The sequence below is a fragment of the Eubalaena glacialis genome, chromosome 2 (assembly GCF_028564815.1).
Source record: "Eubalaena glacialis isolate mEubGla1 chromosome 2, mEubGla1.1.hap2.+ XY, whole genome shotgun sequence".
In the NCBI taxonomy this organism is placed as follows: domain Eukaryota; kingdom Metazoa; phylum Chordata; class Mammalia; order Artiodactyla; family Balaenidae; genus Eubalaena; species Eubalaena glacialis.
The window spans coordinates 71,763,552-71,775,663 of NC_083717.1; the positions used below are offsets into that span (position 1 = coordinate 71,763,552).

The 12,112-nt window shown below is 45.3% G+C and overlaps 1 protein-coding gene across 5 annotated transcripts in view; it reads left to right on the top strand.

The window, feature by feature from the left end:
- Positions 1–9,821, top strand: part of CSNK1G1 (casein kinase 1 gamma 1) — a 199,031-nt gene extending 189,210 nt beyond the window's left edge. For all 5 annotated transcript variants that reach the window (XM_061180205.1, XM_061180208.1, XM_061180209.1 and 2 more), the window contains one exon: positions 4,028–9,821. In XM_061180205.1, coding sequence (XP_061036188.1) covers positions 4,028–4,082 — 55 coding nt within the window. In that variant the 3' untranslated portion in view covers positions 4,083–9,821. The remainder of the gene's footprint in view (positions 1–4,027) is intronic.
- The last annotated feature ends 2,291 nt before the right edge of the window (positions 9,822–12,112 follow it).

Here is a 12,112-nt window from a genome sequence, read left to right on the forward strand (position 1 = left end):
TTCTGTTTTGCCTTAGCCCTCACTGAGATCCAGCTCCCACCTCGATGCTTCTATCAGGCACCTGTCCCCTCCACTTTAGTGTGGGGACCAAGTGGCCTGGGCCTACTCACCCTGCCTTGACAGAGGGAGAAACTAAACACAGACACATACTGCATGTTTGCATGGCTCACAGGGAGTCGCTTCCGTCTCACCTCTGTGGACTAATATCTCTCTTTCTCTCTCTTCCTTTCTGTATTTTTCTCTTTACACACTCTGTAGCTGCCTGAAAATGCTCAACCTGTGGTGAGTCCCTCTCTCCGGTCCACACGCTAGGGGAGCGGACCAGGCTAGGTTGGGATTGGCAAAGCCAAACAAAATGCCTTAGGAACACTCAATGGCTCCCATATGCCACCTTGTGCCATACCCACCCAGACTGGGGAACTAGAGCCACAAGGTGGGGATGGGCAGGCCTGTACCCAGCAATTAATCTGTTCCTTTTTTCCTTCCAAACCCACCACATTGCAGCCTCCTCCTGTCAGAACAATATCCCACAGTATCCAAAATTGTCTCTTCATTTTTAGCTGAGTGAATTTTTTCTCAAATTAATACGGCTAGATATTATCAGGCAGAGAGGGACAGAGGTAAGAAGACCAGATTACTGTACCAGTTGTATAATCAGAATCTAATTATTCCTCACAACTCCAAGGACAGTTGTTGCCAGATAATCTCACATTCTGTGTCTCTAACCTTAAAATTAGCAGCTTTGGAAAAATCTGTGACTTTTCGTTTTGGTTCAGCTGGTTCTTCCATATGTAGAATATGAGTATCTCCAAATAAGCTGCTGCTTGGGGGAGAGATGGACATTTTGTTGTTGTTGTTGTTGTTTTGAATTTTTTGTTTGTTTTTCACTTATTGTCTTTTTTTTTTCCTTTTCTTTTCTTTTCCCTTCTTATAAGAGCATATAGTGGGCCAAGGGCCGACTTGGCTTGTGAGACACTGGAGTCTCTCTCCCACTCCTGGAGAAGGTCCCTTGAATGCACTTCTGGGGCAGCATGCGGGTCTTGAAGGGGAAGCCCTGGCGGCTCCACGTTGGGCGGGGCGCGTTCTCACTGTAAGGCAGTGCCCTCCCCGCCTCGCTTCCTGGGCGTTGCCTGTGAGCTCCAGGCGCTCGTGAGCTGATTGGTCTGCTGTGGTCTGGAGCCAGAATCTCCTACACTACACGTGTGGGATAATATTCCGTGTGGTGATAACAGTCTGCTGGCCTCTGTGACTACCTTGTTTCTATTGGTCTTCAGTAACTGAGTTGAGCACCGGTTTCTGTACCCTAACTGTCTAAGCCAAGTTGCCTACAGGGTTTCCCAAGGGACAGAGATGTATTGAAGATAACAATTGGGTTTTATGGAGATAGAATTTATAGTATTACAGTATCAAGGAGTACATTTGGCCTATTTATTTAGCAAACATGTGTCTGTGTAATCTGACATCATCGTGGTCTGTTTTTTCCTGTGAGATGTCAGTCACATGATCCTGACTGCAAATACAGGGCCTACTTTGTGCTCATCCACTCTGTGCTTGGAACTCTAGGGGGTCTCAAGGCCTTCCCCAAAGAGCTTAGATACAATCTACCTGGAGAGATAAGACATGCATGCTTGAAGGGACACTTTTATGGTATTGTCCCTTGAGAGGTCAGTGTTGACAGGGATGGTTAAGGAAGACTTGATGGATACTGTGGGGCTTAAACAAGGCATTAGAGCAAGGGAAGAATGTACAAGTACAGCAGAGAAGCATAGTAAAGGAATAGCTGAAGGGAGAGCCAATCAAAGAATCAGCTGGAAGGAAACCTGAGACACAAGAAGAGTTCATCACTTGCCTTCAGTCTCTTCTGAGAGTAAGACCTCTGTATGGAGTCAGTCAGTGGGCTTGGTCTGGGGTCTGACCAAGTTTAACAGGTCCTATTGCTGGTAGTCACCACAGAAACCAAAGAGTTGATTGTGGAGCCCGTTTCCTCGTGGGTAGAATTATTAAAAGCTTCTGCTACTGCTGAAGTTTTAACTACAGTAACTAGCAAAAATTAAGGCTCTAAGCCACAGCTCACACTCTCCTCCAGTCAGGTGAATTCAGCTTTGCACATCAGGTTATGGTATGCTTATAAGTAGATATTAATTCTTATGACTTGCCTTGGAGGAGGTAAAAGAGAAATTGTATCATTTGAAACGGACCAAAACAGTATTTCAAACTTTTTAATGATTGTTCTGAACTTAAAAACACAAAATCATCATCTTAGCATCCTCCAAAAAGCATAAGAACAAAAAGTGACTTAAATGTTAGTGATCCCTCTGAAAATCATGGTTAACAGGGAACAGGTAGCTAGCTCTATTGAAGTACTGGTACTCCCATGAGATTTAATTCACCTTATTTAATAATTTCTGGACATTCAGCTTGAAAAAATGTCTGTTTTCTAAAGCATATGTACAAAAAAATGACCTTTTTTTAAAATCCTTCCCCAGGGATTCCCTTAAGGACTGAAAACAATCAAAAGTGTTGGTCATTTTTATTTAAAAGAATTTATTCAGCCTCTAAATACAAAGGACACTTTGTTTAGTGACTATATTGACACCCATTAATAGTACATCACATATGTCATTATACTCTTAGAAAATCTTTTTTAAGACTCTCTTAAGGAGCTCCTATTTCCAATATCTCCATGTTTAATTCATTCAGTTATGGTTAAAGCCCATCATTTTGTCTGTGTAAACATCTATTTCTGCATTCTAAGAAGATACTTTCTCCAAATTTTTGATAACTAGTCCATCGGGTGTGGGAATACAAAGGGGTCTGACTAAAAAAGGGGGGAATCTTAGCTACAGTGGAGGACTTAGGGGTATGCGGAAGTAAGCAACAGCTCTTTATTTCTGTATGAATATTTTTGACATTAAAGCCAGAAGGATTAGGCAAAAGACCCAAAGATAGTTTCTGAGAAAAGCTTTCCTTTCAAGGATCCAGCAAGTCTGAGTGACACTTTCAGTTTACTCCCCTCCATCACATGGCATCTTTGACTCATCCACTACTTTCTGCCCCTCACGTTCTCATTTCCCATGTGTCAGCTTCCTGGAAAGGACATATCTTTTGCACCAGCCATGCCACAGCCCTCATCACCCCCTTCTGGAATAGTCGCTGCCTGAGCAAGAGGGGCTTCCTGTTCCAAAGACAGCAGTACGGAGCGGGTACCCGAGCTAAAGGCTGTGGCAGAGCTGTGGCCATTGAAGGCATCAGGCCCCAGCCCCACCCTAAGCAGGGTCAGTCCTTGAACCCAGTCTGGCACAGCAGCAGCCTCGGGAAGCTAAGTTGAGGAGGACCCTGCAACCTGATGCTTCCTGGTGATCAACTGTGGCATTGATCCTCTCCAAATGAAGAGTAGGCTGTGCTGATTTCAGTTAAAAATCTGGGCTCACACAGTTATTAGGGTCAGGGCTTCTCCTGCCTATGCCAGGTAGCTGGCTGGGGGCCGGGATGAGATTAGAGAGAATCCTTAATCCTTCATTGGTAGCATTGTGAGAGCCTCCTAGAGTTCCAAACATCATACTTTTCTTGGCGTTTGTTTGCCTTAGTTTAGCCTCCATACCCACTGACCTCCGAAGTTGCATTAAATAATTTTTCCCTCTGTATCAAGGGGCAAACAGTGCAGGCTCTTCTCATGCAGCCCTGAGGACCCCCAGCCTTGGTTCGGTATAAAGGAGGATGAGACTTTCAGGTTGGGGTGTTAGACTGGGAAATAAGCCTTCTTCATCCTTCTTCCAAAAATGCCTGCTTCCGCCCTGCTGCCTAGCCTGCAGCACTTTGATGATTAGGCTTGGAATAAAGCAGCTGTCTCCTTTGGCTTTCCTGGCAGACACTGCCCACTGCCTCCAGTATGTGCGCAGTAGATGGCGGGCGACCCTGTGGGCGGGTGCCGGGGGAAGTTCCACCCCTGCAATAAGCAGAGGCAGGCAGAAATCTGTTGGCAGCTGCGGGCCTCCCGCACTGACTTGTGGTCTTCCTTGTGCTCCAGGTGCTGCTGCTTCTTTAAGAGGAAAAGGAAGAAGACTGCTCAGCGCCACAAGTGACCCGTGCCTCCCAGGAGTCCTCAGGCCCTGGGGACTCTGACTCGATTGCACCCGCAGCTCCTGCCATTTCTCATTGGAAGGGACTCCTCTGTGGGGGAGGGTGGAGATCCAAACCAAAAAGAAGAAAAATGGATGCCCCCAGAAGGAGCCAGTGCGGGCAGCCAGGGCCCAGTGGGTCAGTGGCCGCCCCTACCTGCCTGAGGCTCTGAGCAGGTCCCAGAGCCACTGGTCCTCCACTGCTTACCCTTGGGGCTGCCTGGTTGACTCTCCTTCCTATTGTTTACAGTGAAGGTGTCATTCACAAAAACTCAAGGACTACTATTCTCTCCCTTCCCCTTAGTTTACTTGCTCCTGGTTCTTGCCCCACCCTCAACCCTCTCCAGCATAAAAGCTAATGAGCTGAAGGCTTTGTCTGCTGAAGGAGCTTGAGAGGCTGGGGGTGCGGCCTAGAAGGTAGGAGGGAGATGCAGGCCAAGGCTGGAGAAGAACCTTCTCCGCCCACCAGGTGTGTCTGGCAGTATGGCTCCCTCTTCCTCTGTGCCTGTGCAGCCTCCATCCCGAGCTGGCCACGGGGTGCAGGTTACTCCCTCCTTCCCTCTTGTGAAGTTACACTGTAGGACACAAGCTGTGAGAAATCTGCAGTCTACTGTCCCTGTGTGTTGGCGTTCTTAGCTTTCTTGACAAGTGAACTCTGTTCTCCAGACAGTAGTAGAACATTGCAAATTGTTCTGAGCAAAGGACAAAAAAAACTGACTTTATTGCACTTTTAGTTTTTTTTTTTTTTAAACAAAAAACATGGCAGATGCATATTGTGTCTGGTTATATTGGGAGTTTTACTTTTTTTTCTGTTTTGAGGGGGTTGGGGCCAGCCAAGCCATTCATGGAGAACATGGGTCCAGAGGACATTCTCAATGGAAAGAGTTGGGTCTGCAGCACCCAGAAGAGAAGAAGCCAAACTCTGTGTCATTCTGAGTGAACTCTCAGGTTGGCAAGGAAACATACTTGAATTTTCATTCGTCTTCTCAGCTGCTGAAGAATGTCCCTACCAGAGCCTCTTGACCTCATCAGCCTGCAGTTTGGACAACCTAGCTCTCCAGCACATGGGATGAGCCAGCCAAGCCAGACTGTGACGGGAGACAGTTCATCCCAGAGAAGGAGATGCTTAACAAAAAAAATCTGAAATATCTGTTTCCTCCACTGCCAGGGACTTCCAACTAGATAGCCATGTGACTTCCTTAGTGACTTGGGGGACAAAATTAGTGATGAAACAGCCACCACCGTATTGCCACTAGTGGACAAGAAGGAGGAAAGTGGTCCTGCCTTCCAACTGCCAGAGGAACCTCAGGATTTGGCTCATCATAGGGCCAGGAAATAACATTGGTGTGTACTGTTTGCCCCAATAGCTGAGTTACAGCATTTGGGCTGGCCTGCCTTATCAGAAACCAAGTACCTGCAAATCTTCTTCCAGCAGGTCCATAGCCACAGGCTTAGGCCTCAGTGTATGGGGCTATAGTGAACAGGAGGGTAAGATTGGTTAGTGCTGGAAAATTCCTGGGGAAAGGAGACTGAAATGAAAGGTGTGAAATTATCTTCTCACTTGGACTTAGACTCCTTCTAGATGAGATGGCCACGCATCTAGAGCCTGTTCTCCCTGGTACACTCTCCACGTCCAGACGTGCTGCCATGAAGGGTCTTGGTTCCTCATTCACTGCTTGAAAAGTCACCAATGTATGGAGTTAATAGAACTTCTCATGCTTGATTTTCATTTGAGATGAGCGACTTATCCAAACAGTGACTTCTCATTCCAGATGTGATCGAGGAGAAAGGATTAATCACGTCAGAGAATGAGGTCTTGTATCTGGGGGTAGAGAGAGCTAACCATGGAGGACAGTGGCTGGTGACTTAGTCTGGGGGTTTTGGGAACACGGAAATCATTGCCTCTGGCTCGAGATGTAGGGCTGTCTTTTGGACTGGAGGACGCAGACATACTTTCTGGTAGTTGGTATTTTCTGACAAGTCCCTTGATGTGTCTTACTTGGAGCAGAGATAGCAGCGGTAGCGTCGATCGGAGTTACTGGGCTTCACCTGTGTTCCACTGGTCCTTGCCTAGGAAGTATCACTTCACTGGCTTCAAACTTGCCTAGCTTATATAAAGATTGTAATCTTTCATTTCTTTAAAAGAAAATTTCCTATAAACAGAACAGAATGGCTGGGAGATGCAGGGTCACACCGCTTCCCCACAAGAATTTTGAATATTGGGGTTTGCTTCCTTGACATTAGCTGGTGGTTAAGGCACTGTCACTGAAACTTACATAGTTTCTCAGTTGGCATTTGGGTAACTCTTCTCAATTTGGGTAACTCTAATTTCCTGTATAGAATCTTTAACCTCCACATCCCTGTGTAGAAAAAGCCTTGCTTCTCATGGGAGGGCAAGAGGAAATGGTGGCAAAGTCCAGAGCATCCCTGGCACCCCTTACTCCACTAAGTGCCTCCCCACTTCCACAAAAAAGCAAAGGCAGTTACCAGCTTGGCTGCAGGGCAAGCCCTCTTGCAGCTGGGTTTGTGACTTTTTCAGGGTCTTAACTTTGTTTTAAAGGCTCGCTATTGCAGGATTGAACCTGAGCAGTTGTGGGGTTCTTCCTAATGCACTATTCTCACTCTCTGCCCCCCTCAGATCTCTTACTAGATATTTGATTTTTCATAACAAAGGTGAAGAGCCCAAGTCCTTCTGGCATGCACAGTAATGGTGATCCTCCCAGGGCCATTGGTACTCCAGGGTGGTTCCAGACCCCCGAGAGAGTCTACTGTGATCTTCCTTTAAAAAAGAAAAAAAAAAATTTTTTTTTTTTTTTCTTTTTAAAAAGGATACCTAAGTAGGAATTTGGCCATCAGTTTCATCCCCATCAGGCCTCCCTCCTCAGCCCCGTTGCTGTCGTCGAGTAGCTATATTCCTCAGCCAGGGCCTCGGGGTTGGGCACTCCCTCCACCTACCGCCCACCCAAATCCACTTGCTCTGTAGTCTTTGAGCTTCCTTCACTCCATAACCATGATACCTAGGGATCTTTTTCTTCAGGATTGATGCAGTTGCTGAGTTAGCATTAAGCACTAACAACATTAGGGGTTCTCCCAAGCCCTGCAGTCCTTCAGGCATTGCATCCTGAGCAGATTGAGGCAAGCAGGCCGGGAATCCACCAAGACGTAAAGGGTCCTTCCCTTGTGACCAGAGCATGGCTGTGTCTGTGCAGTAAGGGTTGATTACTTGCTGTGCATCCCTTGGTGTTTCCCAGTGATTTCACTCCAGACTGCTCTGCAAGGATGTGCAGAGTGTGCCAGCAGCAGCATGCTTTCATGTCTGCCTTAATTAACATACTCCTGCCATTTTGGGTCTGTCTAGGAGGAAACGGTCTAGGAAGGTACAAAGTCAGGTGATGAGGTTGGCCTCCAATTAAAGCCCCATTTTATTTTGGGATACAGGGCGACGGAAGACAGCAGGATCCTGAGTTTTCCAGTAGAAGTGTTGATTGCCTATTCATTCTCAGTGAACTCCAAGTTCATAGAAACAGCCCCTGCCATTAGCCAGAAGAGGTGTCCATCGCCTCTAAAGTACCTTCCAACCTGGTTCACTGGAAATGTACATTGGGAGTACATATTCAGTGTTGGTTCTCAGTGTTAGTAACCACTTCTGTTGTCAGAAATGAGTGAGGGTAAGGTTATGTCAGAGTGGTTACTAAAGATCATAGCCTTAACTTTTTTTTATGTAAAAGAGACAACCTGCTCCCCCTCGCAGTGAGCAGCACGGCCTGCATTTTTCAAAAATAAGTACTTCCATGGCAGCCTAGGAAGGATCTCCTCTAAGGAACTTGATCTTTCTTCTGATGCATCTCTCCCAAGTCTGCATGCCTCGTGTGTCGCAGTCACCTCTTCCATTTTCATGTTTAAACTAGTTTTCATTCCCAGTGAATTGCCCTGACAACATTGTCTCCAGTGTCAGAGCCATGCTAGGGCTAGAATTTCTCAGATCGGGAGCTTGCATTGTCATACAGCCAACATTGCCTTTGTCAGGCCACTGCCACCAATCCACCATTGCCCCAAGGTGGGCAGATGAATTCCAGAAACCTTTAGGGAGCCAGGATAACTTGGCACCCCATCTGGATTGGCCTGAGCAGCAGGTACTTGTCTCTGGGGTTCTTGCTTTTGCCAACTTCAGGGCTCCAGGAAGGTCCCATCTAGAGGTTGATGGGCAGTGACTCCCAGTCTTCCCCATGATGGGTGGGTAGGAATCAAAATGAGATGCCTGTGGTTTTTTCTTGGGTGTTTGTTTGTTTTTGATGGGGGAGGGGAGTGATTTTGTTTCTGAATAAGAAAAAGAGGAAACCATGGCTCTTTTGAGGGTTTGCAGAGTTTTAAGCAGTGTTTTAGCCACAAATAAGGAATCTTGGAAGTCTTTGATCAATTAAGCAGTCTTAAAAATGTTTTTCCTAATTCCTTTTGCAGGAGACTGAGTGCAAAAGAATAGGCTTCTCCATTGTATTCAAAATAGTAAGTAGGTTCCCTGGATATAGACAGTAGTAGTTGACATATTTCCTCAAAAAGCGACCAGGAAGTCCACTCCAGAGTTTGTTTGTAGCTCAGCTTGTATTACAAAGGAAAAAGTGAACGTGTACTCCATATATTTCTAGTTTGATTACCAAACTCAGTGTTATAAAGAAACCTCAGTTCTGTGGACAGAATTTATTTTGTTACTCTTCTTTTTTTACTTCTCACAATCATCTTTCCAGTGCCATCACCACCTTCAAAGCAGAGGGTTATCCATGGTAAGAAATGGGGATGCAGTGCAGTCGTCCCAGTAACACAAGAGGACAGCTGTCCTGACTGCCCCTTCCCCGCAAATCCCCTCTTTCAGAGCAGGTGAGACATTTTCAGTGTTCCTCTTCATGAGCTCCAGACCAAATCCCAGGCCAGCCCTTACACCAAAAGCTTTTTTAAGAGGCTTATCAATCTGTTAGGAATGTCTCAGGAAGATGAGCCATTTCTTTGGCGGGGGGTTACGGGGGACTGTATCTACAGATGGGTGTGTGTGGTTGCATTTGTATGCGTGCGTGTGTGTGTCTGTGTGTGCACGTGCGTGCCAGCACTCATCTGTATGCATTTCACTTCCATAACGACTCACAGCCCACCTGAAGAAAAAAAACCTCACAGCCCAGGTTGCTGGGACCATGTGTTCCTGAATATTCTCGGAAGTAAACAAGAAACAAGTGAGTTTCTTAAATTGGTGTGGCAGCAAGCTGGCTCTGGGAATGAGCCCCATTTATCAAGCAGAAGAGTAAACAGCAGAAAAAAAGATGAAACCAAAAATATTATAAGCCCCCCCAATGGAAAATAATGTTCATTCATCAATTCCCATTGGATGTATTACATGCTCTAATTTATTATATTATTATTTTGTCTGTTTAATCTTTGCCCATTGTACTTTTTAAAAGATGTTGGGATGTTGACTGCAATTTTTTAAGACTAGATAATGTATAAATCAGCTGTGGAAATCAGTTTTAATTGATGCGTGGATGTGTCTGATTATTGTTAAATGCCTTTTTTTTTAACCTTTTATTTTAGATACGTAATTTTGTTCCATAAACCCTGGCACTGGTCTGCAAAGCTCAGCTGTGAAAATGAAACTTGTAGTATTTTTAAACATGAATGTCAATTTCAAGTGTATTTGAAACGGTTCCTCCAGGAGAGAGATTTGTACACCATTAAGTAGAAACTCCTCTGCAGAGGAAGTAGCCTTCTTTGGAGTAAATGGAAATGGGTCTTGATATTATCTCAGAGTAGCCCATTTCCTAGGGCACCATGGAAAACACAAATGTGATCTTTAAGTATACCTCTTCTCCAATCTGGGGAGGAAAGGACTCAGTTTGCACCCTTTTTGTATGTAAAATAAAATGTCTTACCTTTCTTGGCTAATTTTGCTTGTTTGGTTGGTTGGTTTGTCTGCTTTTAAACTCTCCTGGTTCATTTGTAATGAAGAATCTGGCTAGGACTCTTAGTTACAAGGATCCAGGAATGAAAATAATGCCTGATACTTTGGCATTCTTGCGTCATTCTTTTGGGTTGAACATTGCCCTCTCCTGTGGGTCACTTTAAAAATAAATATTTCTGGGGCTTCCCTGGTGGCGCAGTGGTTAAGAATCTGCCTGCCAATGCAGGGGACAGGGGTTCGAGCCCTGGTCCGGAAAGATCCCACATGCTGCGGAGCAACTGAGCCTGTGCGCCACAACTACTGAGCCTGCGCTCTAGAGCCTGCAAGCCACAACTACTGAAGCCCGCGCATCTAGAGCCCGTGCTCCGCAACAAGAAAAGCCACCACAACGAGAAGCCCCCGCAATGCAACAAAGAGTAGCCCCTGCTCGCCGCAATTAGAGAAAGCTCGCGTGCAGCAACGAAGACCCAACACAGTCAAAAGTAAAATAAATAAAATAAAAAACAATAAATAAATATTTCTGGCAGAATTTGGACATTCATCACTCACATACTAATTCACATACTATTTCCTGTATCCCTGTGGTTCTTAGGTGCTAGAACACCAGGAAGATAGGATCTGCTCTGGAACAACTATGAAATGGCAGCTTTGTAATTCTGCTCTACTAATGAAGAACATCTATACAGACAGAAGGTATAACTATGATGTGCATATATGGCACAAAACAACTGCCAGTCTGGCCCTGATTGGTTCCAATTTTTTCTGTTACTACTCAATTGCTACTTAACGATTTCTTTCACTAGTAAAAAACATGTTTAAGATCAGCATGAGAGGGACTTCCCTCGTGGTTCAGTGGCTAAGACTCTGCGCTCCCAATGCAGGGGGCCTGGGTTCGATCCCTGGTCAGGGAACTAGATCCCACATACTGCAACTAAGAGTTCGCATGCCACAACTGAAGATCCTGCATGCTGCAACTAAGACCCAGCACAGCCAAATATTTTTTTTAAAAATCATCATGAGAGAAAAACTTCATATTGAGAGCACTGTATCCGTCAAGCTTATTTTTTTTTTCAAAGGTGGTGGGGGGAGGTGGGAAGAAGGTTGCTTTTATGATGTTTTAGCATTAGTTCCTCATGTGGAGAAGGCTACTTTGAAAACATAGCTTGGTAAACAATTTTCTCAGTGTGGGCAGTGTGAGACCAGCGAGTGGGGAAAGAGGCTTAATAGACCCAAAAAATGAAGGAGGGGAGGAAGAGGGGGTTGAAAGATCGTCTTTCTCAGTGCAACAGTTTTACCTAGAAGAACCTCCACCTCATTGAGAGGTGGTCTGGATTGAGGTGTGAGAATTAGAAACAGCAAATGTTATTTGTATTTATTTGAGAGAACTGTTGAAGCTCTGCAGTCCGCCTGCAGTGACCTCAGTGTAAGGAAGGACAAGGTAATGTCAGTGGCCATGCATAACCTCAAACTCAGGTCGGCACCTTATATAGAGACCAAATTGCCAAGTTCGACTATAGAAATGGAGCCACGTCTACCTACAATCTGGGCTGTGAAGACCAGGAATTTCTGTAAAGTTAATCTTTGAAAATTAAAGACATTTAATAATGTCATGGTTCCGAGCTTTAGAAAAATGTCAGTGGCAATTTTGGGGGTGTGTGTGTGTGCAAGACTCCCAGTACTGAAGTATATATGTTGCAGACTGTTGGGAACAAGCGTCTTTGGAGCCTTGAAATACTGCTGGGGGCGCATCTGACGACTACTCCTGACCTTCCTGGAGGTTTCTAGAAAAGAGGGACTCAACCTCAGACCCTTGCAGATATTATTTCCCACCTCAGTGCTAACGTGACGGCTGTTCCATCCAGCATTTGTTGAGCACTTAGCCCTGCAGCAGTTGGGGGAGCTGTATACAAAGTAAGAGCAACACAGTCCGTTTCACACCAAAATAAATAAAAATTTTTAAATGTAGTTGCTTGGGAAAACAGGTAAAGAAAGGAAGTTAAGAACCAGAGTATAGTGTGCGTTGACTCATACAGCAGTAAGCACAGTAAAATTA